Here is a 25,532-nt window from a genome sequence, read left to right on the forward strand (position 1 = left end):
GTTGTCAGCACTGTAGACTTTGTTTCAAACAGGTAGCCCGGGTCAATGCCTGATTCTGTAACGGCGTACACGCGTCTCGCTTGCGGAATGTCCGTATAAGCCATAAGAGTCGATGCTTGATCAAAAGATGCAGTACTAGGTTAATGGCTGGTTGGTAGCTGACGTAGTCCATATTACTGCGGAACACCGCCTTCCACGGCCCGCCGCAGTTCGGCTGGTTCAGGCGCGAGCCTTGGGAGTAGCACAGCCTGGTGAACCTCCGGGCCGCCTAACAAGTAGCGTCAAATCGGGACGTGACCTCGTGTGCTTGCCCATGACGAAGCGTGGCTGTGTTTTTGATGTCCCGAATAAGAAGACGCGGCCGGGCACACTCTTAGCTGCGTCTGTCGACGGATTCATTGCCTTCACGTTCGTAGAATCAGACTGAAGTTTCCAGTACTTTAAATCGTCTGGGTTAAAGAGAGTGTCAGTCTTCCCACACCAAGGACATCACGACAATTCTGAAGCGCGATGCTAGATGAGAATCTGCCGAGTATGTGTGACTGTCTCTCCTCCTCCCACCACCCTCGTTATTAACAGTTACAGCATTTGTCCTCAAACCCTCCAAAGACAAACCGAAGCAGTTATCCACCTTTCTCTTTTCTCAGCATGGAGCTGAGTACGAGCCTTCTTACACGGTACGACATCTAGACCCAGACCAACACGCTTCGAGAAACCGATATGCGGCAGCACTTTACGACGCCTTTAGCCCCGAAGTTCTGTATGCCGAAGTCCTACTCATCCCAGAATGGACACAACCCCCTCCACTTTCTGAGCAAGCCAGGTTGAACGGTGCAATCCCACCCCCTCCCGAACCTATCCTCCCGTCCGAGTTCATCATCCAGCTTTACAATCCGGACCAACAGATTGTGGTAAGGCACAAGGCTGCAAGTTTCAACAGATCTGCGTCATGGACATTTGAGATGCCACAACAGACCTTCCGAGCTCCATCCGGGTCCGCGCTTGATCGTACACAATACGACCCAGCCGCTTCAGAAATCACGCCCAAAATTGTCTTCAAGTGGAAGAAGGACAGCAAATTTTCCAAAGATTTGGCATGTTTCATGTCTGGTAAGAGTACGGATATAGAAGGAAAAGGGAAACACAGAGATCCAGATATCACCGTGTCGATATTCAAGTCTCTAAAAGAGTTGACCTTGTACGAGCCAAATTTACAGAGAGTGGACATCGAGGACATGAAAGGGTTTGAGGTGGTCCTCCTGCTTGGGGCCGTGGTGATTCGTGACGTTTATTTTGGTACGTTAAAGGAGACCTTTAATCTCTCTGCCGGCAAGAAATCCAACCCGGCTAGTCCAAGTACTGGAACTGCAATCCTACAATCCGAAGCCACACCTCAGCCAGTCTCCCTCTCCCAGGACCCGCGGGTGCCACCCACAGATCCGCGGGCGCAGTGGGAGATCGACGCAGAGTCTGCTCGGTTGCGGAGGCAAGCGCTAGAGGAAGAGAGAGAGAGGCGATGCCGAGAAGAGGAGGAGGAGCGATTGACCAGGCAGCTGCTGGAACGGGAGGAGAAAGAACAGCGAAGGAAAAAGCAGGCAGAAGTTCAACAGGAGACTGAGTGGCTCAAGCAGATGTATGGACGGGAAGATGCATCTGCTCGTCCAGATCTTCCTCCCCGAGATCCGCGACAGCAAAGGCACCAGTCCGAAGCGGGACAATCAGCCTATATTCACACGCAACAAGGACAATATCCCGCGGCACCATACGGTTGGGGGGGTTATCCGCCAGGCCCGTACATGGCAGGAGCTGCTTCCCAGTCAAGCTTTCTCACGCCCGTGCCTGCCCACCAGCCGCAAATCAAATCAAAATCAAGTATTTTCAATTTCCGGCGTCGGAGTGATCAGGACGCAAACAAGTTGCAGAGAAAGCGAAGTGCCGTGTTTTGAATAGACGGAGCTTCCTCTTTGGGCTACCCCAGACCCTGCACACGGACTGATCGGTGATTTCTCCGCTTGAACCTCATGTCATCATTTCACAAAAGGCCGACGGGTGTCGTTGTCGCGATCTGTCTTGGGAAGCAGATTTCCATCTCCACGCAAAATCGTTTTTACTTTCAACTTCAAACATGGCTACGTCCTTGGGTAAAAGAATTGTCTTCACCGGGGGTTCAGGGAAAGCTGGACGACACTGCATTCCGTATTTGTTGAACAAAGGACACCAAGTCCTGAATTTGGATCTGGTGGACTTCCCGAAAGACCATATCCCTCCTGGAAAGAGTGTCTACACATTGAAGACCGATTTGACAGACGGCGCTCAAGTGTTCAATGCATTATCATCTCTATTTTCGATGAGCGAGTATGGTCTTCCGAAGCGTCCTGGTCCTCCCGACGCTGTCATTCACTTTGCGGCATATGCCCGAAACCTGATTGTGCCAGACAGCGAGACTTTTCGGGGCAACGTCATGAGCACATACAATGTGATCGAGGCTGCTTGCAAGTTGGGTGTGAAAAAGATTGTTATTGCAAGCAGCGAGACGACCTACGGCGTTTGCTTCACGCAGGGAGACGACGACTACCATTCCTTCCCGCTCGATGAGGAAACTTACGATCGAAACCCAGAGGATACGTACGCCTGCAGCAAATTGACTGGAGAGCGGATTGCACGGACTTTTGCCCGACGTTTCAATATCGATATCTACGCTTTGGTGATTGGCAATGTGATTGAACCACACGAATACGAGAGGGATTTTCCCCGACATGTAGGCAATCCAGAAACGAGGAAAAGAAATGCTTGGAGCTACATTGATGCTCGGGACCTTGGTCAAATTTGTGATTTGTGCGTCGCAAAGAGTGGGCTAGGCTTCCAGGTATTCAATGCAACCAACGACACTATTACAACGGCAGTGCCGACCGAGGAGTTCTTGAGAAAGCACTGTCCCAACACGCCAATTACGCGGAAGATGGGTGAGTGGGAGGCGCCGCTGTCCAACAAGAAGATCCGAGAAGTTTTGGGATTTAAGGACGTCCACGACTGGAGGAAGTATTACGCTCACAAAGAGTAAGGTGATCGGGACAGATTGCGAGTACGCTGTATTTGACAGAACGACTTAAAGTGCGCTAAACCCTTCTATCCCGACTGCTCCAATCAGTATGCGTGCTTCCGTCGTCCTTCGTCCCTTGCCCAGCTGAATCAAATGGAGGGAGCCTATGAGCGGTTCCTGCCCCTAGCGGCGCTGGCGGTGACATGATCTGGAACATTTAATCCATGTGGGCACAAAATTCACATTGAAATGTGCTCGATATTCAACTTAAGGAGTAGCCTGGCCTGGTCTGAGGCTGTTTTGGGCTTCCCAAGTAAGTTGCGCGGGCTCCCTACCGCTCGCTAGGCACGCGCCTAGGTGAGCCCTAATTAATCATTGTGGTGATTTCCCAGGTTCTCGGAGTTCGGGTTTGTAGGCTCTCCAGGCTGCATAACGTAGGTAGCCAGCTCGTTAGGCCCAGCCACTCAAATCTCGTGGTCGTCGCACTTAGAAGACGCGAAAGACAATTCGATCGTCGCTGCTGCCAGCGCAGCAAGCTGTACTGTTTTTTAGTCCCTTTGCGCTGCACAATCATCTTCCCCATTATCATCATTTCGTGACCTGCGAGCATCGACGTCAAACGCGTCGTAGGTATGATACGACTATTACCAACAGCGCTCAATCTCTATCGTTTCATCGAACCAAGTCCGCATGTCGAGAACGCCTTGACGCCTCTGTAATTCCGTCTGATGTGCCATGAGAAAATCCAGCTCAGGCCGGCATCGAACCGGCTCAGAAGCATCTGCCAGGTCCGAGCGGCCGAGAAATGAAGACCAAGACTATCCGAAGGGGCGTTCCACTGCAGATGCGATGACCACTTCTTCGCGCCGCAAGCCCAGCCGACACAGCAAGTACGACGAGACTGATGCTACTTATGCGACATCGATCACCGACGAACCCTCACAAATATCAGATCGATACCGAAATGATTTACGAGAAGACCCGGAACCCAGTGACACGCGGAAACGGTCAAGCAAGAACGATAAAAGGACAAAATACGAGAAGAGTCGGGGTGGCAAGGAGGACAACGATTCATGGAAACCGAGGAAGGACGATAGCGCTCGTGACTCTCGCAGGTCTAGCAAGTCAAATAGTAAGGAGAGCGCTCGCCCCTACCGGAGCAACAGTGCGTCCCTCCCTCAAAATCAGTTCCCAGGAGAGTTTCCATCTACGTATTCTCAGCCATATCGGCCTCCTGGACTAGCGGCAGAGTACTATGGCGACAGTGGAGAATCAGTCGCTTTCCAACCTGGTGTTCGTCCCAACGCTCCAAATATTGTCACCAGTGCAGAGCAGGCGCATCTTCTGGAACCGACCGTTGAAGCCAAACCTCCCCCTGAGCCGAGCAGCATGGGTCAAGTCGGCGCTGCTGCTAGCTATTTCGGTAACAATGACTATGATGACGATGTTGGGTCGCAGATGACCCCTTCCAAACCTCCCCAGAAGCTGAATCTGGGCTCCGACAAGCCTCCCAGGCATAGCTACTACGGGGTGAGCCCCAGAACGAGCCCCCGCCCCCAAGGCAATCCTCCACCGGCTTTTGGGCTCGCTCCTGGCAGGACTGGCTCTTTTCCCGCCTCAGGCACTGCTGCGATCGGCGAAGCCGCCGAGTATTACGCTGGTGGAGGAGGTGGTGGTTCATCGACCAATGCGTATCAAACGCCCAATAGACCTCCACCGGGAGCGCAAACGGCATCATCCCCGTATTCCGCCCCAGCCGGTATTGGTGGCTCGCATCAGTATTCAAGTGCAGCTTTGTATGGCGGCGCTGCGGCACTTGCTGGGGCAGCAGCCGGTGCATATGTCTCCGGCCACTCTCACAATCCAGCCTCACTCACCCAGCATCAAAACTCAACAAGCATGGCCGGACTGGCTCACGGCTATCCTCTCTCACATGGTACTCAGACGCATCATGCCCACCGACATAAACATCAGGGACTCTTTGGCAGATTCATTGACTGGTGGCGAGATCCTGAAGCAGTGGCTCGATTCGAAGAATATACCGAGTCAATCGGTGTTTGTAAATATTGCTTCGATCCCATGAGCTCACCCGCCGATGCCCCTCGCAGACATGACTATCGCCGGCGAAGGCCGTCTCCTGGGAGTCGGCATGGGAGTACGACACGGGTAGACAAGATGTATAGACAGAGCTCGGATGAAAATCTTCGGAAACACCCCTCTGCGAAAAAGAAGATGGTAGTCGGGGGCTTGGCTGGCTACGGGGTGGCGAAACTCGGGGAGGCAATAGTCAAACAGAAACACGACTCCGACGACACATACTCTGTGAAATCCGGACACCCTGCGAACCCGAACCGAGTCAGTTTTCAAGAAGAGCAACAATTTCGGCGGTACGATGATGCGGGCTTCGGACGATCGCATAGCCACCACAGTGCAGCCAGAAGCAAAACTTCTTCAACACAAAGAGGGCATCCGGCCCGTCGGTCGAGTTCATCGTCCTCGAGCCGATCTTCTCAAGTGATCTCTCGTGGCACCGCGTTGAGCACCGGGCTAGGTGCCGCCGGGCTTGCAATTGGTGCTGCAGCTCTCGACGCGGGAACTCGGCGCCGGAGTAAAAGCAGGAGTCGGTCACCAAGTTCGAGGAAGAAATATTTTTCCAAACGAGTATCTCCAATGCACTCATATGTCGACCTATCAACAACCAATGAAGGGTCAGGTGGCCTGATGAGCTTCTTTACCAGCCCATCGGCCAATTCGAGGAAGGGCAAGAAGCCAAAAGGCCTCTTCAGTTTCTCAAACGCGTCGAGTTCCTCATCCGATGCAGATCTACGATTTGGAGAGGGAACCGTCCGCCGAAAGATCTCCAAGAAGCGACTACGAGAGAGACAGGGCAAGAAGCATCGAAACAACTCCGTGGCCGCAATGGAAGACCTGGTTATTACTGGGACTGCGCTTGCTGGCGAGGCCAATCGAAGAGAACAGAAAGGTAGGCAGAAATATGACGCTGATAGGCATACAGGTCCAGATGGTAAGCATGCAAACGGACGTCGAATCTCCATGGCAGATCACGAAACTTCCGGCGGGCGCGACGACGAATGGTATGATACAGATGGCGGAGGCGACTCGGAAAGCAGTGTGGATATGGCAATGGCATATGGTGGGGGGTTCTCTACTTCCCAAAGGCGGGAGCATCTCCCTCAAAACGGCCGACCTTTGGGATCGGGCTACAACTCCAGGGAACAGGATCAGAGACAATATCAGAACAGTCTGGAACAAGCCAATATCGGGCACGCGCCATACTTTCCCATCTCATCAGTCAAAACGGCCGCTCTTGCGGGTGCGGGAGGGGCCCTAGGTGGTTGGATGGCCTCTAATGCACTCTCGAAGGAATCAAATCCGCCACCGACTTACAGTTCACCAGATTCGATGCGTAAATTAGAACCTCGGCCGATGTCCGATTCGCCGTCAAAGGCTTCTCCTCAGACAACCAGAGTATCGTCAATGCCAATGGCCCTATACCAACCTCAGCCAATCGTCCCTGTCACACCTTTCATCGACAACAACCTCTCAGGAGGCACTCAGTTCGAGGGACGGATGCCATGGACTGGGCAGAGAGCCTCAAGTTATGTCGAACGAGATTCATTTCCGGCCGATCTGCCCTCTCAGGCCTCGAGAAACAGCGTCAATTTCAACTTAACCAACGAACAGCTTGAGAACGAAGAACGCGCTAAGTGCAGGGACAAGAGGCGAAGGGATAGTTTTGGCGACAATGATCAAAGAAAACCTGTCGATGCTACTCTTTCCATGGACCCTATTCAAAATTCAGCTGAACCATTGCGCGACCAGACAGCACTAAAGCCCAAGCGATCGTCTGACGCTGGTGAGAGCTCTTTCGATGCTGACAGACGAGTGGCTGAAATTGATCGTGAATTGGAGAGACTCTATCAAGAGCACGAAAAAGCTGAAGCACGAAAGAAGGGGTCAGACCTAAAGAAAGCCGTCGAAAGTGCCGTTATCGGCGAAGCAGCAGCTGTGGCTGTAGGCTCTATGGTTAATAGGGACAATAAGAGGAGGTCGCACGAAGAAGGAACCCCCACCCGGAAGTCCAACTTGAAGAAGATGAGAGAAAAAGATGCCTCTTCGTCATCCGAGACACAACAAGAAAGAAATGCCGGGATGGTAGCTCACGGAGTTCGTTCAACGCCATCACCTGTCCAACATGACGACTACGGTGCCTTCTTCGTTCCTACTGAAATCAAAGAACATCTCAAGGAACACAACGACAAGGCTGAGCATCGAGACGACTTTGGAGCAACCGTGGTTGAGATCATTCCCGGAGCGCCCAAACCTAGCAGCTCACACCCCTTCGACCCGTTCACGTATCGACAATTCGGTCTCGGAATGGATGATGACCCTTTGTTACACCCTTGGCCTGTTCCAATTCTTGGGTTGATCGAACCCACACCGCCTGGAAGCCAGGTCCACAGTGTTGCAGGCGATGCAACGCCCGACATTGAGCCTAGATCAAAAGGAACACTCGAGGATATCGGAGAACCACTCGAGCGGAAGGAGTCCAAAGTTACGTGGGGCGAGCATGACACGTTCGTCTATGAAGTCGTGACACCAGAATACGAACGCTCCGATTATGGGCCCGAGTCACAGTTTCAAGGCCAGAACACTGCAGACATTCCATCTCTGGATGCCGTTACCGAAGCGCCGGCTTCAATCACCGAAGAGACGCAACAGCGACCAAGTGTAGGTCGGGCCTGGACGCTAGATGAGAACACAGCAGAACAACTTGAGAAGGAAATGTCCGTCATTGATGACAGACCTCAGATAGGCCGCGCTTGGACGATCAATGACCTAGAAGCCGAGGAAATCGCTCAAAAACTACCAGAAGATAAACCCAAGGAGGACTCTGTGGGGTTGGTATACCATGATCTTGACCATGGATCTGATTCTCAAGATACCATGTCGACTTCCATCAATGGCCTGCTTGAAGATCGGCCCGGAGATGCATTTCCAATAGAAACAACTGAAAGCAACCGACAGAAAGCAGTTTATCAAAGCCCTTTTGCTGAAACAGTGAGCGATCTAGGTGCCGCAAGGGGCAATTCCAGCACAGTCGAACCCGAGACTAAGCCGAGAATCGTTCTCGCCTTGGAAGATGGGGGTGAACAAGACAAACGCGAACTGTGTGAGAACGAAAACATATCTGAGGATGCTAGACCCAGCACCAAGGGCCGGCGTCGGCGAGAACGTTCCAGCTCTTCTGTGGACGCATCTCTCCCGTCTCCAGCGCAGCAAATTCCTTCTGAGGTTTTGGAAGATGCATCTCCTAGGGACCCGTCTCATAAGCCCCACATTGATCGCAGTCTCGCCAATAAGAGCGGTGCGCTTGACTCGTCGGCCTTAGGCCTGGGCGTAGGCACGTCTATCCTTCTAGCTGCAGACCCGCTGACGAAGAACAATGGTCAATATGTCGACGCTGGGTCAACGAGCGGAAGCCACTGCCAGTCTTCGAGACCTGAGGGACTGACTGTGTCCAGTGATCCTAGGTCTCAGGGTCAGCATTCAGGTTCAAAAGGAGAACATCACTCGGATCCTGAGGAATGGGAACGTCTACGAGAAAAGCCGAAGAAGTCGAAGACCGGCGCCAAGAGCGATGCTGGCGAGAAGACATCAAGGAAATCTAAGAATAGACGAACGGCCGAGAATGCGGATTTCGAACCACTCCGGAGATCCCGTACCGATGATGATCTGTATGACAATGAAAGGCCCAGGCGAAGCTCAAGATACAGCAATGGGGATTTTGGCGAAGAGCCAACCGTGGCTCGTAGTGGCAAGGATGAGAAGCGAACGTCGCGGACTAGCCACCATAAAGACTCTGATGGATATCATGAGGGTGACGACCGTCCTGTTACGAGCAGCACGCCAGATTCAAGAACGCAGGAATCTGGTGGCTTTTTCAGCAACCTCTTCGCCAGCAACAAGAGCGACATCAGTACATCTAGCAAAAAAAGCTCAAAATCGTCTAAGTCAGACAGTCGGGCAGATCGGGAGCGGAGAGATGCAAAGGAGACTCGAAAGAAGCGCAAGTCTAAAGACAAATCCGAGTGGGATGATGTCGCGACGGCAGTATCTGAACCATCCACACGGAGCCAACGCAGCCCAGATCGCCAAACTGTGCGCCATGACCCAAAAGAGACCTCCAATGATCAAACTGTCGATGACGGTTTCGTTTCTGCTGAGGAGACCGCCGGAACACCGACTAAGGACAGCGCAGACCAGGAGTCTTTTTTAGGAAGTCGCCCCGAAATGCCACAGCCAATGGTCACAGACATGCCAATGGGTACTGATGGTGTCTCGGGGCCAAGGTCCGAGAGAGAGACATCTTCACCGCCCGATAATACCAGTAGTGTCTACCTTGGGGCATCGGTCAGACCGACAAATGACAATCATGTTGCGGTACCACTTACGGCTTTGACGGAAGTAGACCATTCTGGAACTCTGCCCAATGAACCAGCACCTGACGTTGTCGAGGAAGGTTCTTCAGCCCCCTTTGCCCAGCCCGCAGCCTCTCGGCGCCTGTCTGCTATTCGAACAGCCGACATTCCTTCTAGCCCAATGATGGCCAGCTCTCCGACCGCTGTACCTCTCCATTTCCGACGGCCCCCTATATCGCCCACTAACCCACGCTTCTCCATGAGCTCGCCAGTAATAGCACCGAGTTCACCGCTGACGACGCCTCGGACCCGTCAAGGAAGGCCGAAGTCGACAGAATTCCGTTCCAGCAAGGAATTTCGGCCATTGTATCTCGTGGAGAGACAAAACTATGCGAGAACAGCGGCAACCGACCCTTCTGAAGAATATCCATCGTTGCCATCCAGCAAAACTAGCTCAGCACATCCGTCTTTGGAAGATCTTCGAGCTGAAGCCCATTTGCAAGACCAAGCCGAGTCTTTTACTCCATCACGGATCAGCACCGAAGTTTTCCGTGAGCGTGGCAGACGACACAGTTACTCATATTGGAATGACGGCGAGGGAAGGCGAGAATCTCCAGACTATCTGGATTCTCGATCAGCCACGCCTGTGCCCGGCGAAGCACAAAGGGCTCGTGACCAAGAAAAGAAGCCCAAACCGAAATACGAATTCCATTCACCGAGCGAGTTGCTGCAAGATCCAACCCTTTTGCATGACGCTGGCTCGGTAGACGAGCAATTTGTGCCTCATAGTCCCCTTCCCAGCGTCGCAGGTACGGATGCTGACCAGGATTACATGAGTGCACGAAGCAGGAGTCTGTCTCCAACTGGGACGCTAAGTCGTAGTCGGAGTAGGAGGAGTCCTTCGCTCCCGAGATCAGCATCAGCAGCATGGCAAGACGAAATCGGTACCACAGCCGCCGGTGCTCTCGTTGGCTCTGCTCTGGCACTCGCCGCCCGTCAAGCGCTCAAACACTCACAGGAAGATTTGCCAGCAGAGGAAGTAGAGACACCCAGGAAGCCTCAGTCCTTTGCGGAGGGTTTTAAGGGGGCTATGCTGGCGTCTGGCCCTGACGGAGAGAACGTGGCAGGAGCTGGGAGTGAGACGACCACCCAACAACCGAACCAAAATGAACCAGTCCATGCAACTATTGATCTGGATCGAGACACGGAGTCGCAAGTACCTAGCGAAGCAACCTTTGGTGGGGACGCTTGGCGAGACGTATTCGCGGAAATTCACAAGCGCAGGCTTGACCCTGATATGATAGCGGATGCTAGTACTGCAGTTAACACTGAGGTGCCAGAGATCGACAGCTTCCAGAAACCAGCCGCCAACGAACTCGTATCTCCATCGCACCTCGACGAGGTGGCACAGGTCCGGTCAGTTGATGGTCGCCCATCTGATCCCGATGAAGTCACTGGGGCAGGCATAGCCAGTCCCGAGGAGGCAGAAAGGCTCAACGAGACATCTGGAGAAAGCCCCGAGGACGGCTTCCTTGCATCATCTTCAGTATCTGAACCTTTTCATCCGATGCCAGGTCTCGAGAAGCAAGCCGAGACCGTTAAAGACTCACGGGAGGGCTTTGACGTGCACATGGAAAGTGTCGAGAAAGCAACAGGACCCAGTCACGAGCCAAAGAAGTCACGGGAGGCTGGAGACAAGAATGACGAGGATGCCCGATTGACCTCTGATGATGCTTCCTCGCTGGTGTCGCAAGTAAACGGAGAACAGAGTGATGCTGAAATTCAGAGCACCGAGCCAAAAGCGGTTTTCGCGTCGGACGTGCTGGGTATCGAAGCTCGTACTTCTGGTATCGAGGATTGCTTTGAAGCCGCAACAGACGTACCGCCGACAGCGGTAGAGTCTGAGACACCTATACAACTAGAAGCAGCACCATCTATTGACATCGACAAGCAGAATATAGGGGTTGGCGATGCGGCTCTAGACCGATCTCTCACAGAAGATGAATCATCAAATGTCGCACAATCAAGCCGAGATCCATTAGAAGAGGCATTCAAACAAGCCATGGAAGCTCGGGGCTTGACTACAGGTGCTACCATCGAAGCAGCCTATCAAGCATTTCAGCCGGAGATTCCTGATATCGGAGGGACCCAGTTATCTACCATCCGGGAGGAAGGCGAGCTTCCTAGTCCTTCTACCGAGCGAGTCTCAGTGCCAACTGACGGAGAAAGACTGGCCGGGCGTTCCAAGAAAGAAAAGCGAAAACAAAAGAAGGCGAAGAAGACATCAATAATGGATAATCTAGTGGAACCAGAGTCTCTCCCTACAGAAGGTGATAACACACAACAAATTGCAATGGCCGAGCGGCAAGAGGTCGAGACCGCGCGTCCGATTTTGCCTGGGGAGGTCACTAAAGAACCAACACCCACAGGAGATGGTCCAAATCCGTTTGGTGATGATTTCGAAACCAATCCCAGCGAGCCAGAGGTGCCACCCGGTGATGTCAACGCGCATTCAACTATTGCCGTGGATCCTAGCGTTAGAAGTGGCATAATGGGCTTGTCGTCGTCACCTGAAGTTGATAGCAGTGTCTCAACCCTGAAGAAAACCAGGAAGGGCAAGAACGGAAAAAAGAAACAGTTCCAGCCGTACAGTGGGGATGATGCTGATATGAGCAGTTATCAGAACCAACCTGGTGAGCCTGCCCCGGCTGTCGAGTCGGCCGTTGAGAAACAACGCAGCGCCACAGGGGCTTCGAACGAACCCGAGCCGCCGACTTTAGAGGGACCTGACGGATCAGAGATGGCTGTTGATTCTACAGTCAACGTCCAACAGGAGGCAGAGCATGTCCCAGAGACGAGCTTGAAATCGGGCAAAAAGAAAAAGTCTAAGAAGAAAAAGAGTGTCCCAGTGCCAATCCAGGAAACAAGTGAACAGATGTCCGAAGAATCATCTACCGCAACACAGCTACCCCATGAACCACAGCCGAGCATAGACCCTGCTGCTCATGTGTCAGGTTCCGCCAGAGAACCCACGTTCACGAATGAGATGGTGCAAGAGCCAGTCGCTGTCGACGTGCCTCAAGCGGCTCCTGAGTCATTTGCAGAGCAAGCCAACGACGTACTCTCGGCGGATGCGTCAAAAGATCCTTTGGTCCCTGTACCTGCTCCAGAAGTTATCGGACACTCTCTCAGGCCGGAGACAATACAACTCGATGCTCCTCTGCAGAACGACAGGTCGGACGAAGACCAGACGTTGGATACCCACGCTGCTGTGGACTCATTTAGAACCGAGACTCCACCTGCATATCAACAACTTCCTGCAGACAACACCCACACTTCCGTGGAGGGACTAGAAGCTGCAACGCCCCTTCTAGCAATAAGAGGTGCGACCGTGCCGGTTATTGCCGTCGCTCCTACGGATGAGACGAAACCAGAAATGGGAATAGTGGACACATCCCCAGAGTCAACGCTCGAAGTGGCCGGAGCACCATACGAAGAAGCTTCAAAAGACCCTGAGCTTGGGTTCAAAGGCACTCCTACTGCTGGTGAGAACGAGCCAATCAATGATGAACAGGCGGAGGCTGCGCCGACACCATCAACAATCGCTGAAAGAGATCACATAGAAGAACCTCCCACAGCTTCAGCCCATGACGAAAGCTCAATAAATGTGCAGACCCCTACCGACCAAATTCCCGCTGGAGAGCCAACTCACGAGGACGAAGGCTTCTGGGCTTCTGGTACTGAAAGGTCGAGAAAAGATAAGAAAAAGAAGCGAATCTCCGTTTCAGGCGACGCCCCAAACACAAAATCTGTGCGAGAAGCTCCTTTATCAGATGAAACCGTGACCAAGCCAGTATTCTCCGTCGCTGAGGAGGACAAGGACACAGAGATGCCAACAGCTCCGGGATCCTCTGAAGCTCTACCTGTAGGAGACCCTAGGCTTGTCCAAGATGAGCCTCGCCAAGATGAGGACATGTACCTCATAACGACCAAAAAGCCGAGGAAGGATAAGAAAAAGAAACGTGCCAGTGCCGTCGAAGGCACTGAAGTATTTTCATCTGTGCAGGAGGGAGAGGTCGCAGACAGTATCATGAACTCCGGTGTTCCGGACGAGGGTTCGATGGCAGAAGCACCGACGGAACTAAAGTATGTCGAAGTCGAATCCGAGTACAAACCAGGTCTTGTTGAAGGGTATCAAGACGCTGATGGTGGCTCCAGCTCCAAGAAGAAATCAAAGAAATCTAAGGCCCAGAAAGAGCGCCAATACGTGTCGGATAATGTATCTGGGTCGGTCGACGATGTTGAAATTGAGAACGATGAACAGGTCCAGACAATATTACCCACCACGCCTACGGATCGAGTCGGAAGTGCAGATACAGATCCACACTTGGGCGGAAGGACTGAACATGCCCGAGATCTGCGACCTGGAGAGGCCGAAGACAGTGTTGGCACTACTGCTGAGAATCTGAACACAGGCGTTGTTCAACAACAGCAACAACAACAACAACAGTCGATTACAGCCCTGCCTCCGGCAGATGTGGAGAACGACGACGCTGCTCCCGAGCTGGCAGACTTTGGCGTTGAGAACCATACCGATCCACGAGCTTCTCTTGATGTTACGAAGGAGGGGTCTCCTGTCACAGGGTCGAGCCTGGACAATCTGCCCGATATGACAATACAATCCGTGAAGGCCATGGAGGCTGAAGCTAGAGTCAACGATGCCTCGGGAGACGATACTGCTGCTATTGAGACATCAATCAACGATACCACTCAAAAAGCCATGCCTACTGAGTCCCGGGGGTCTGAGAATCCTCCCTCAGAGACAGCAGCGCCCATATCTCCTGTTGTAACAAACGCTGAAATTCCTGCTCGGTCTGCAGCCAACCCGGCTGAGGGATCTGGTGCTGAACGTGATGTCGAAGTTGCCCCTGAGCCTTTCTTCAAGGCTGTAACGGAATCTACTTCCGAGGCTACTGTTGCACATCATTTCGAGCATTCCTCTAAGCCTGCCAACGAGCCTGCTGCTGTATTTACTCCCCAGACAGCTGCCGAACCTACTCCTGAAGCTGCTAGTGAAGAGGGTATTGAAACCTCCTTCGAGACCCCGGCCGAATCTACAAGAGTAACCGTCAATGAAGGCAATATTGGAAGTCCGGCCGAAAAAATCATTGATACTCTCGCAGAGCCAGCAGATAAAGTTGGGGTTATGACTGGCAGCGAGGCAACTGTCGAGCCTGCTTCCCCTCGCAAAATCTCAGCGGTCCCCAGTGAATCTGAAGCCGTGCTCGAGGAAGATTCAAGCTTTCCACCAAAGCAATCCAAGAAGAAAAGGAAAAAAGAGAAAGACAAACGACAATCAAACCTCATCACCGAAACAACCCAATTCAGGTCTCTGCCTAGTGAAACCCAAACAGTGACAGATGGACCAGACGCAGATGAAGACGAGAAAAAGAAGAAGCGCCAAGCGACCCAAGTTCCTGATGCTCTTCATTCAGAGACTATAACACATTCCGCTGACAAATCAAATATTGAAACGGAAATCAGGCCATCAATTGAGACGATCGCAGACGAATCAGGACCTACATCAGAACCAACGATAGAATCTGCTTTTGAAGTTCATGAACCCGAGCGCGATGCATTAACTATAGAAGAAAACTCTTCAAATATCCGACAAGAGCTAGCATCCATACCGACAAAGTCAAAAAAGGACAAGAAAAAGAAGAAACGGCAATCCGACATCGAATCTGCAGCCACTGGCCCGGCCTTTGAGACCACGAAGGAAGAAGCTTCTCAATCAACAACAGACAACGTGACTGGGCCTTTTACCAATGACGATACACAAAGGCCGGACAGAGTTGAAGATCTCAGTCGGGAGAACGACGTCCTCACTCCTGGACATCAAGCGGAAGACTGGCGGGCTCCCTCCGGCAAGAAAAAAAATCGAAAAAAGGGCCAGAAATTTAAATTGGATGACGCTAGTTGGTACCAGGACAATGAACAGATCGGTCCGCATGAAGACCCATATCTCGATAGCAAGATCGAGAATGGGGTCAGGGAGCCCGATGTGAACGTTTCAGAAAAGGAGCCGATGTTTGAACCTATAACCCAGCAAGAATCAGCTTCAGCGGAGGCGAACGACGTGATTGCCAGGACTTTGACGCCAGAAGAATCTACTTCAGCTCAACTGAAAGGGCGTGGTCACCAACCCCGAGCAGCTGATATCGCGGAAGAGTCGAGCAAGGTACAAACAGTCTCCGAACAGGATAATGCTGATGGCGAAAAGCCTCCGAAAGAGGAGCTCGTTCCAATGGAGCCCGTTCATGAAGAGGCTGAACTTTTGAATGTACGTGACATGTGGGCACAATCACTTTCCGGAACCCCAGGAGAAGATTTGGCTACGGCTGGAATCGTCGACGTAGCCTCATTGGGTCAAGTTTCCGAACAACCAGATCTTTCCCGTAAGAAGCTGAAGAAAGGAAAGAAGAAAGCCCGCCAATCAGGCGCTGGGGAGCTCGAAGAACAAGAAGCTTTCCAGACACTCATGGCAGAAGATGATTCTTCACTCACCCCCATGGAAGCCGTACTGCCTATTGCTGAAAACGACTGGCCAACTTCGACCAAGTCGAAATCGAAGAATGGTAAAAGGAAACACCAGCGACTTGATTTGGATGACAGCTTTGCTGAACCTGCCCCAAGTACGCCAGAAGTTGAGTCTGCAAAGGTGGAAGGCTTGGACGAAGCGACGACACAACCAGTTCCCGCAGTATCTGAAGCAATACCCGACCAGGAGCCAAGAATAGAGGGATCGGGCGTCGCAAAGAAGGGCGGTAAAAAGAAGAAGAAGCGACAGTCGACCTTTGCGGACGTTGAGGAGTTCCCGCTCTCAATGGAGGCACTGGCTAGTCCAATCCCCGTCTCCAAAAGTAAACAGTCAGAGGAGAAATCCTCGTTCTCGACAGTCGAAGGAGATGTTGCAGGCACACCGAGTACGGGGCATATGAGTGAAGAGCATCGCTTTGATCCTGCCGCTGCCAACACTGACCCTCAACCAATCGGTGATGCTTTACGTCAGTATGAGATGTCGATGGATGCCACGCCCGTTCAGAAGCGCACAATCATGAAAAGCCAAGATCCTAAGGAAACTACAGCTGAGGAAGTTCCCCTAGTTACATTTGCAAACATTGAAGCAGGTGACAGCCCAAAATTGCGGCCGAGTATTCATACGGTTTCTGATGTGCCCACCACAACTCTCCCAGATGAGAGCACAGCTGATCTTGCCCCTGCTGTTCCACACTCACTTGCAGCTTCTCATGATGGTGAAGTTCCCATTGTCACTGAAGCGGCCAATGAAACGCCAACGACAATGGATACCGACTCGGTACATGTCGAAGAATCATCGATTTCTGAAGCGACATTGCCGTTAGAAAGCAAGCAAGGACATATCACAGAGGAACGTCTGTCTGAGACACTGATAGCAGTGCCTGCCGCACAGTCACAAATCGAACAATTAGCCGCCCCAGATGCAGCGAAGCTTGAGAATCTTCAGTTCCACGCAGAACTTCCACCCGAGTTTCCAGTCGCATCCCCCGTCGGAGGTGTGGATGAGATGTCTACACCAGAGGTGCCGAGTCCAGTAGTAGAGGTGAACAAGAGCGTCGAGTACATAACAGAACAAGGTGCCATGTCTTCGCGGCCAAAGGAGAAGAGTAAGAAACAGCGTCAATCCACATATGAAGACCCAGTTTCCGAGCCTCAACAAAGCGGAAACACAGGGCCTGAGGTCGAAGCGGAGGCAGCGGAAACCCAACCTGCAGTGACGAATACTCCGGAACGTCTTTCAACTGCGGCACCGACGAATGACACTGCCGCAGAGGAAGAAATTAGCAGTCGGTCAAAAAGGGCAAAAAAGGACAAGAAAAAGAAGCTGAAGACACTCTTGGTCGAAGACGTTGAAAATGGCTCACAGCTCACAATTCCAAAAGATCTCGGAGCAGTCGAAGAGCCAATTGCAAGTGAAAGCCAGCTGGAAACCAAAACTGTCGCCAATTCGGTTGACGCAGCAGCTCCGGAGATCAACCCCGAACGCAATGTCGCCGAGGAAGCAGCAGGGGGATGGGACGCACGGCATCTTGCTTCGATTGAACCAGTAGAGGAAGTATCCCGAGGGCTAGTGAGTGAGATCCCAGAAGTCATGCACGTTTCCCCATCAGCTACAGATCAGATGGCCGTACCCGGCGAAACTTCAGTAAACCCCGGGTTTAAATCCGATGCACTGGAACGAACAACCGAGACCATGGGTGAGTACACTCCCCCGGCGGAGGAGGATGACACTGTCTGGTCTGGCTTTCCTAAAACGAAGAAATCCCAAAAGGAGAAGAGGAAGAGCAAAAGGAAATCAGCGTTCGAAGAAGGGATGGAGACTGGTGATGTTAACGGACTGAAAGAAGAGATTGAAATGGATACACAGCGAGATGACGTGCCTCCCACCCCTATCGAAACGTCAACGCCAGTTGATGTCCAACCCGACTCCAAATGGGGATTTTCCAGCAAAAGAGCGAAGAAGAAGGGTAAAAAGAGTAAAGCCTTAACAGCTACTGATGACTTCGGAACATCAGGCACGGCAACGCCAAATTCTAATGACGAATTCGCGTCCGCTATGCAAACGCCAATTCAGCGGACTGCGTCGCCGGAACTCATGGACTATGTCAAGGCAGAGCAAACCTCGGTCACTGCCCCCGAAACGGACAATTCTGATGACTTTGCTTCCGCACCCAGCAAGAAAAAGTCAGAAAAGGACAAGAAGAGGAAGTCATTGCTTGCTTGGACAGGAAACGAAGATCAGACCGCTGAAGATGCCTCCGGGACGTCGACACTGGCACCACTTGCCGTGCCAGAAAAACCAAGGAATGGAGAAATTTCTGAGAAGGAATCAATCGCCATAGGACTGGAGAAGGAAAACGCTGAGAGCAAGCTCGAAACTCCGTTCTTGCTTTCTGATTCACAGGTGATGAAGACTGGGGCAGATTTGGACTTGGCGGCCAGTGCCGCGCAGCGAGAATCCCTACAATCTGAGGACTACACCGACATTCCAGCGGACCCTCGTAAATCGGCGATTCCGTCCGTCAAACAGGAGGCTCTGCTGGGTCAGCACACTTTGGACAACTTGCATGATCCAGCATCTAATCCAGATCAACGTGCAGCGTCGTCTACCAAATCCCAATTCCGAGGTGATAGACATGAGGCGGGCGGTGATCCTGCGCAACGCGTCATCAACATTGGAGACGAATTGCTACAAGAAGCAACCAATATTTCCGCACTGATATCAGATCCGTCGGAAGCCAAGTCAGCAAACGATCAGGTAGTTCCACCCTTGTACGTGCCTGGCGATTATCACCAACAAGACGAACACGTTGGGTCTGTCGCAGCTGAGTACAGGGTCCCGGAAGTGACCGATCATCAGCACGGTGTATTTGAGACTGATGACATCACGCCAGAGGAACGATCCACTGCTGTTAAATCTATTGACGAGAATGATATGAACCCCGGTACAACCCGAGCTTTTGAAGATGCAGAGAACAGAAGAGGGCTCGACGAAATGGATTTTAGTACCAGCAGAGATACTTTGAAACGTAAGAAGAGCAAGAAGGATAAGAAGGATAAGAAGGCGAAGAAGAAAAGCGGAATCTCCGATGAAGCTGGGTTCATCCAGCTGCCAATGGAGCTTGATCAAACGGAGATTCGAGAGCCTGCGACTGTTGAAATCCTTCACAACGAGGGTATGGAGATTCCAGAACCACGAGAACAGCTTCCCGAAAATGCTGAAGAGTTGTCCGATGTGAGTACCACCACACGTGAAAGACGAAAAAGAAGGAGATCACCTCCAGCTTGGGCAAGAGAAGAACCTGAAGACCTCCCAAGAGATCGTGCACTTACTCCACCACCTGAACACGATGATATTATGGATACTGCCCTGGGTGTTGCAGCAGGACTTGGCTTTGGATCTAGCGAAACCGAGTCAACCAGAGAACCTGCGCGAAAGGTGCCGTCGCCAGCTCGGCAGGCGTCCGCCGGGTGGTCTTTTGCCAAGCTTGACCCTGTTACAAAGCTTGCCGATGCAGAGACGAATCGAGACAGCGGTGTCCAATTCGAGTCGCCGACCTTATCCTCTGAGCTGTTTGTATATCACAGGGATAGCGGCTATGTCCAAAGTCCTACGGTTCAACATGGAGAATTCAGCACTACCAAGGACAGTAACACGGATATAAATCTCCGTCCACCTCGACCTCAATCACCTACCAGCTCGACAGAAGATGTATCCAAGGCTATGACCAGTAAACAGCACGTCCATCATCCAGCCAGTCTGGAGACGCCGAGAAGAAAGCCGTCGCCAGTAGAATCCACCTCCAAGGACAGATCCTCGGTTTTGTTCCATTCTTCTCCCGCCATGCCATCTCCGCTAAAGACGGACATCCGAAGCAGAAGTCCTCAAGCCATGTCCAGTCCTCTCCGAAGAAGTCCCAGTATTCATGGTCACCATCACAGTCGAGAAGAGCTCAGACAACAAAAGGCTAAGATTTCTCCACACCACGAAGACAGTGACCAACTCGCTTCGAACCTTATTGATCGGGCAGCTGCAGCACCGGTGAACCGTTCGGCGTTCGACTCGCATTCGCACACCAACACCAATCGCCCGTATTCTCCGGGCAAGACGACACTGAATGCCATCAATGAAGACACGCACGCGCCGACTTCGCAACCGCATCCATTCTCTGATCCACCCGCTTCTCTTACACCTCGACATTCTGCAGAGAACGACAACCTCGCAGCAGCTGGCTTGGTAGCAGGCGCTGGAGCAGCTGCGTTAGTGGCGACCACCCTCGCATCACGTGATTCGCCAACTCCCGGCGCTAAATCACTTGGCAGGAGCAAGTCCAGAACTTCATCGTTGCGCAACCTGCGCAGCGCTTCGATCTCCCCGTACGACCCAGCCAATTTCGCGTCCGGGTCTTCGCAAGGACCGATCAATGCTCAGATCACTGGCAAGACTGCAGCTCGCGAGAGGGAAATGGCAGAGGTATATGTAAGTTCGGCCCAATCTCGCACATAACTCCGGTTGCTAACAGCCGCGCAGGATGGGTATGGTTCATACCCCGGCAGTCCCCGCTCTCCGACACGACCCCCAAGCATCCGACAACGACAGAGCATGCAGCAAATCAGAGATCTTGAAGCAAAATTAGACCAGCTCGCCAGTGAGAACCGCTCCTTGGCCGAAGCAAAGATCGTGACAGAACAGCAACTCGAACAAGCTCATTTCGAACGCAACAGAACTGAAAATGACACGGTCACTTTCAATGCGCAGATCCAAGAACGCGATGCGGAAATCGCGCGTCTCAAGCAAGAGGTGGCGTCGCTGATCGCTACACATGAGTCACTGAAGAAAGAACACGAACAGAGCCTGGCGAGTCTCCAAGAAAACTACGATGAGGCTCAATCACAATGGCAAGACTCTTTGCAGGAACTGGAAACGCTTCGATCAAGGCATAACGAGCTATCCACCGGCATGGAGTCCCTTGTCAGGCATGAGATTGATACAGCTCTCAGTGAGAAAAATGCCGAGATTCAACGACTTCGGGGAGACCTTGAAGCGGCAAGAGAGAAGATCAGAGACTTGCAGTCTCAGATATTGTCAAGGGGAGCCGACGATGTGGTTGTCTTCCACGATGAGGACTACTTCGATCAGGCGTGCCAGAAGTTGTGTCAACAGGTCCAGGGGTGGGTGCTGCGATTTTCCAAATTCAGTGACCTTAAGCTTTGTCGGACCACAAGCGAGGTCCGAGACGAGAAGATTGTCGACCGATTCGACAATGCGATACTAGATGGTTCCGATGTGGATGTTTACCTCGCCGACCGTGTCAAACGGCGAGACGTCTTCATGTCGGTGGTGATGACTATGATCTGGGAATATGTCTTCATCAGATACCTCTTTGGTATGGATCGTGATCAACGACAGAAACTGAAGCAGCTGGAGAAGAACCTTGGAGAGGTGGGACCGCAGAGCGCGGTGCATCAGTGGAGGGCACTCACGCTCACGTTACTGTCCAAACGAGAGAGTTTCAAGGCACAACGAGAAAGCGACACCGAAGCAGTGGCTATCGAGATTTTCTCAACACTGTCACGCTTCCTCCCTCCACCACAGAACTTAGAGGAGCAAATTGTGGGATCCCTCCGCAACGTGATGCGCACCGCGGTGGAATTATCGATCGAGATGCGCACCCAACGAGCTGAATACATCATGCTGCCGCCATTGCAGCCCGAGTACGATACCAATGGCGACCTGGTGCGGAAGGTATATTTCAATGCAAGCTTGATGAATGAAAGAAGTGGCGAAACGACAAGCAATGAGGAGTTGGAGCGTGAACGTGCAGTGGTTCGTATGGTGCTGTTCCCGCTTGTTGTTAAGAAGGGAGACGACAATGGAGTGGGAGACGAGGAGATCGTGGTATGCCCCGCGCAGGTATTGATCGCAAGACCAGACAGGGGGAAAAGAGTAAAGAGCTCCACAAGGCACGCTAGCGGTGGCAGCGATGCTAAGAGCTTGCGGGCTGTGAGCACGCATAGCCTTGCCATGAGCGGGATTGAAGGGAACGAGAACATGTTCTGATGCCCAAGAGCAAGTTAATGGGTCTTATCGGGGAATCTGCTTTCATTTGCATGGCGATGGTGTTGGTGGTCATTGGAGGGATATGTCTGCTGAAAATGCGGTCTCGGTTTCTGCTGGTATGGAATAGGCGGGGAAGCTTGCAGCGCTCATGGACGACGATACGAATCTCCTTATCTACTTGCCTAGATAGTGTACCTAATGTGTGTAGCCGTTCTTGATGATAAAAGACGTCATTAGAAACCACCTCCATAGTCGCCGATTCTGCCATTTCCATTTCGAGGAGGGTGTCGCGTGCGGAGTCTTCGTGGGACTGCGCCTCCGGGAGAAAAAACGCCCGTCGCCTCACGTCATGGCCAAAGTGTATATGGGTCAAGCGTTGGCTCTTCGACTGACCCCAGCAACAAAGTATGTGAGATCCACGGTTCGCTCTTTTGTTGTTTGTATATCTTGCCTGCTTATCCAGCTTGGTTCTAGTCTAATGAGGAGCCTTACCTGCTATCTCCCTTGCTGGACAGCCTATAGTACATCCTGCTCGTTGAATGCATCCTCTCCCACCTCCAAATCGAGGCCAGTCCTCTCAAACTACGCCTTCACGCGACGAGACCCAATCGAGGATGACCACGTCTAGCACCAGACAACCATCTACTTCTCATGCCCCAAGCGAAGCCCGACTCTCCACCGTCTCCACAGCGCATGCGGATGGCAAAAAGAAAAGAAAACACCGTGGAGGCAAAAAGAGGAGGAATAGACGTCAATCTTTTGTTGCTCCTTCAGAGACCTCCCCAATGCAAAGTGGCAGAGATGTACCAACGGGCGATCCATTGATCGAAGAGGCCCAGGAGGCTCCCGGTGCACGGCCCCCTTTCTACCAGACCACTCGAGGCAACATCAGCGATGACAGTCTCGACAGTGAAGCGCTTCTAGACCACCGAGATCAGCCCACGTTACGTCCTCGGCGAGACAGCCGTTTGGCTCCCTTCTTTGCTGCATCATATCGGAGTGCCGCTTTTCCCAAATTTGACCCCGGCACGCAAAAGAGACAGCGGACTCAGCCTGATGCTTCGAGTTCCAATGCATCGGACAATGAGGATGTTAACGACCGCACACCCTTAGTTGGTGGTGGAGCAAAACCCAAGACTCCCGCCGAGGCTGGCTATGGGCTTTTTAGGGTCAAGTCGCATACCTCTACGCTGTCGTCGGCTTCAAGACAACCCCAAAGAAAGAGGACACTCGGCACTCCTGGACATTCGTTTCCTAAATCTGACCAAAGTTACGACGTTAACAATCCGCCGTCCATTCCCCCGAGCCCTAACCTTCAACCTCACTATGGCGATGTTATGGTCGACGACGGCAATTTTCTCACACGTTCTCCCGACAGTCGAAGGAATCTCAATGCCGCCAACAAAGATGCGTTGATCATGATCGATCCTGGTGGAAACAACGAACCCAACTCTGCACCACCGAGTCCAAGACTTCGACCAGGTGGAGTTCAACGGCATCGTTCAATGACTATGCCAGCTGAGGTAGACGTGTGCTTCCCTGCAGATGAAGTATCAGAGGCTGGTGACGAGTACTACCACAGAACGCAGCCACAGGAACACCATAGCAGTGGCCAGCGACGGAAACGCCGAGAACGAGAGTGGCCAAATCTGTGGGTTCTGGACGAGTGGAGTCGAGAAGAGAAAGAGGCCAGGGAGGCGGGGGAACGACGGGCAAAACGAGTCAATGAGCCTGTTTTCGTCGAGGGAAGGCTCCGGCCTCAGAAGAACGTCTGGCACCACGTCGAGGAAGACAAGCAATACAGATACACTTATTTCAACGAAGAATTCGAGAGTACAATTCACGCTGAGACGATATCGGAATTGGTGCAGCCAGGAGGGACTTTCCGCGAGCTCTTCATCCCAGATCCACCCGAATTGATCGATTCAAGTTCCGAGGAGGAAGAGGATCTGTTGGAGATCAGTCACGCCCCGGAAATTCCTAGTGCATTGCAAAGCCCTAAAAGCGCAACGGACGTTGAGATACATTCTGGAATGCCTAGCCTTGTCGAGACAAACCAGTTGAAGCCTGTGGCCAGTGGAAAAAGTTCCGATAAGAGCAAGAACTCGGGTGCAGCGACACCACAGAAGAAACCTGCTTCCACTCGCCCTTCGAAGCCGAAGAAATTTGGTCCACGGCCGACTTTCTGGCTCGATGTCTTGTGTCCAACGGATCAGGAAATGCGTGTTCTCTCGAAAACATTCGGAATCCATGCTCTCACATCAGAAGATATCATGATGCAAGAGGCTCGTGAGAAGGTGGAGCTGTTTCGCAATTACTATTTTATCAATTATCGGACGTTTGAGCAGGACACCAATAGTGAGGACTACATGGAACCTATCAATATGTTTGTCTGCGTGTTTCGATATGGTATCGTCACTTTCCACTTCTCCCAGATACCTCACCCGGCAAACGTTCGAAGACGTATTCGCCAACTTTCGGACTATCTCATTCTCAGTGCGGATTGGATCTCTTATGCCATCATCGACGACATCACCGACGTCTACGGACCGCTGATTACTCACATTGAAGAAGAAGTCGACACGATTGACGAATTAATCCTGCGAGCGTTCCAGCACACAGATGTCCTCGCGCGGGAGCACAGCGAGAAGAAAATTGACGAAAAGAGATCAGACGCCGGTGAGGCGGGAATCAGTGGCATCGACATGCTCATCCGCATAGGCGAGTGTCGCAAAAAGGTCATGTCACTGTACCGACTGCTGGGCAACAAGGCCGATGTTATCAAAGGTTTCGCAAAACGATGCAACGAGCAGTGGGAAGTAGCTCCCAAATCGGAAATTGGTTTGTACCTGGGCGATATTCAGGACCACATCCTGACTATGACTGGAAACTTGTCGCATTACGAGATGGTGCTATCCAGGGCGCATGGGAATTACCTGGCCCAGGTCAGCATCCATATGAATGAGAGGCAGGAGAAGGTATGTTACAATCAAGCGTCAACTCCACTGTCATCATACTGACATACTCTGCTAGACTGCCGATGTATTGGGCAAGTTGACCGTGCTCGGAACCATTGTCCTCCCTATGAACATTGTGACCGGTATGTTTGGCGGCAATTTCAAAGTCCCTGGTCAAGATGTGGATAATCTGAATTGGTTCTGGGGGACCACAGCCGGCCTGCTCATATTTGGGGTCATATGCTTTTGGTGGTGCAAGAAGGTGTATAAGATTGTGTGATGCCGAGAGTGGTGAGGGAGAATGTTAAGAATCGGAGCCTACCACTCGGAAGGTCTCCCTGAGACTGGGTTACAGAAACAACCCAGTCAAGTCAGGTTGTGTACGGAGCAAAGAATCCCTGCAGAAAAAGCTTTTTGGGCGCAAAGTCCCC

At 52.2% G+C, this 25,532-nt stretch overlaps 4 protein-coding genes across 4 annotated transcripts; all 4 read left to right on the top strand.

Moving 5' to 3' along the window:
• Window positions 1–510: 510 nt before the first annotated feature.
• Window positions 511–1,946, top strand: AYL99_08692 (hypothetical protein; the record flags this gene model as incomplete). The annotated part of the gene is made up of 2 exons (XM_018840200.1): window positions 511–532; window positions 586–1,946. The coding sequence occupies 2 exons, from the start codon at window positions 511–513 to the stop codon at window positions 1,944–1,946; spliced, it is 1,383 nt and encodes a 460-aa protein (XP_018689947.1).
• A 179-nt stretch (window positions 1,947–2,125) lies between these two features.
• AYL99_08693 (hypothetical protein) lies at window positions 2,126–3,061 on the top strand (the record flags this gene model as incomplete). The annotated part of the gene is made up of 1 exon (XM_018840201.1): window positions 2,126–3,061. The coding sequence occupies one exon, from the start codon at window positions 2,126–2,128 to the stop codon at window positions 3,059–3,061; it is 936 nt and encodes a 311-aa protein (XP_018689948.1).
• Window positions 3,062–3,775: 714 nt separating this feature from the next.
• AYL99_08694 (hypothetical protein) lies at window positions 3,776–22,144 on the top strand (the record flags this gene model as incomplete). Its single annotated transcript, XM_018840202.1, has 4 exons — window positions 3,776–13,629; window positions 13,702–20,343; window positions 20,407–20,563; window positions 20,615–22,144. The coding sequence occupies 4 exons, from the start codon at window positions 3,776–3,778 to the stop codon at window positions 22,142–22,144; spliced, it is 18,183 nt and encodes a 6,060-aa protein (XP_018689949.1).
• Window positions 22,145–22,929: 785 nt separating this feature from the next.
• On the top strand, window positions 22,930–25,381 carry AYL99_08695 (hypothetical protein; the record flags this gene model as incomplete). Its single annotated transcript, XM_018840203.1, has 2 exons — window positions 22,930–25,122; window positions 25,178–25,381. 2 exons carry the CDS (start codon window positions 22,930–22,932, stop codon window positions 25,379–25,381), a joined length of 2,397 nt encoding a protein of 798 aa, XP_018689950.1.
• Window positions 25,382–25,532: the final 151 nt, after the last annotated feature.

Source organism: Fonsecaea erecta (assembly GCF_001651985.1).
Source record: "Fonsecaea erecta strain CBS 125763 chromosome Unknown Scaff8, whole genome shotgun sequence".
Lineage (NCBI taxonomy): Eukaryota > Fungi > Ascomycota > Eurotiomycetes > Chaetothyriales > Herpotrichiellaceae > Fonsecaea > Fonsecaea erecta.